General features: G+C 44.3%; 1 protein-coding gene across 1 annotated transcript; it reads left to right on the top strand.

The window, feature by feature from the left end:
- Window positions 1-95: 95 nt before the first annotated feature.
- LOC110440777 lies at window positions 96-1048 on the top strand (the record flags this gene model as incomplete). The annotated part of the gene is made up of 1 exon (XM_021483916.1): window positions 96-1048. A coding segment is annotated over one exon (953 nt), but the record flags the coding sequence as incomplete, so codon positions are not given.
- Between the last annotated feature and the right edge of the window lie 11 nt (window positions 1049-1059).

Raw genomic sequence — 1059 nt, 5'->3', positions numbered from 1 at the left:
CATCTAAGAACCTTGACTACTGTGTGGACACAACATTTAAGAACCGTGACTACTGTCGGGAGACAGCNAGAACCTTAACAACTGTGTGGATACAGCATCTAAGAACCTTGACTACTGTGTGGACACAGCATCTAAGAACCTTGACCACTGTGAGGACACAGTATCTAAGAACCTTGACTACTGTTGGGACACAGTATCTAAGCACCTTGACCACTGTTGGGACACAGCATCTAAGAACCTTGACTACTGTGTAGACACTGCATCTAAGAATCTTGACTGCTGTTGGGACACAGTATCTAAGAACCTTGACTACTGTGTAGACACAGCATATAAGAACCTTGACTACTGTGTAGGCGCAGCATCTAAGAACCTTCACTACTGTGAAGGCACAGCATCTAAGAACATTGACTACTGTGTAAGCACAGCATCTAAGAACCTTGACTACTGTGGGGACACAGTATCTAAGAACCTTGACTACGGTGAGGACACAGCATCTAAGAACCTAAACAACTGTGTGGATACAGCATCTAAGAACCATGACTTCTCTGGGGACAGAGCAACTAAGAACCTTGACCACTGTGTAGGAACAGCATCTAAGAACCTTGACTACTGTGTAGGACCAGCATTTAAGAACCTTGACTACTGTGGGAACACAGTATCTAAGAACCTTCACTACGGTGTGGACACAGTATCTAAGAACCTTCACTACGGTGGTGACACAGTATATAAGAACCTTGACTACTGTGGTGACACAGTATATAAGAACCTTGACTACTGTGGTGACATGGACACAGTATCTAAGAACCTTCACTACGGTGGTGACACAGTATATAAGAACCTTGACTACTGCTGGGCCACAGTATCTAAGAACCTTGACCACTGTGGGGATACAGTATCTAATAACCTTGACCACTGTTGGTACACAGCATCTAAGAACCTTGACTACTGTGTGGACACAGCATCTAAGAACCTTGACCACTGTGGGGACACAGTATCTAAGAACCTTGACCCCATTTGGGACACAGTATCTAAGAACCTTGACTTATGTGTAGACACTGC

This window comes from Mizuhopecten yessoensis, unplaced genomic scaffold, assembly GCF_002113885.1.
Source record: "Mizuhopecten yessoensis strain PY_sf001 unplaced genomic scaffold, ASM211388v2 scaffold708117, whole genome shotgun sequence".
Lineage (NCBI taxonomy): Eukaryota > Metazoa > Mollusca > Bivalvia > Pectinida > Pectinidae > Mizuhopecten > Mizuhopecten yessoensis.
This window is presented reverse-complemented; position numbering and strand designations above follow the sequence as displayed.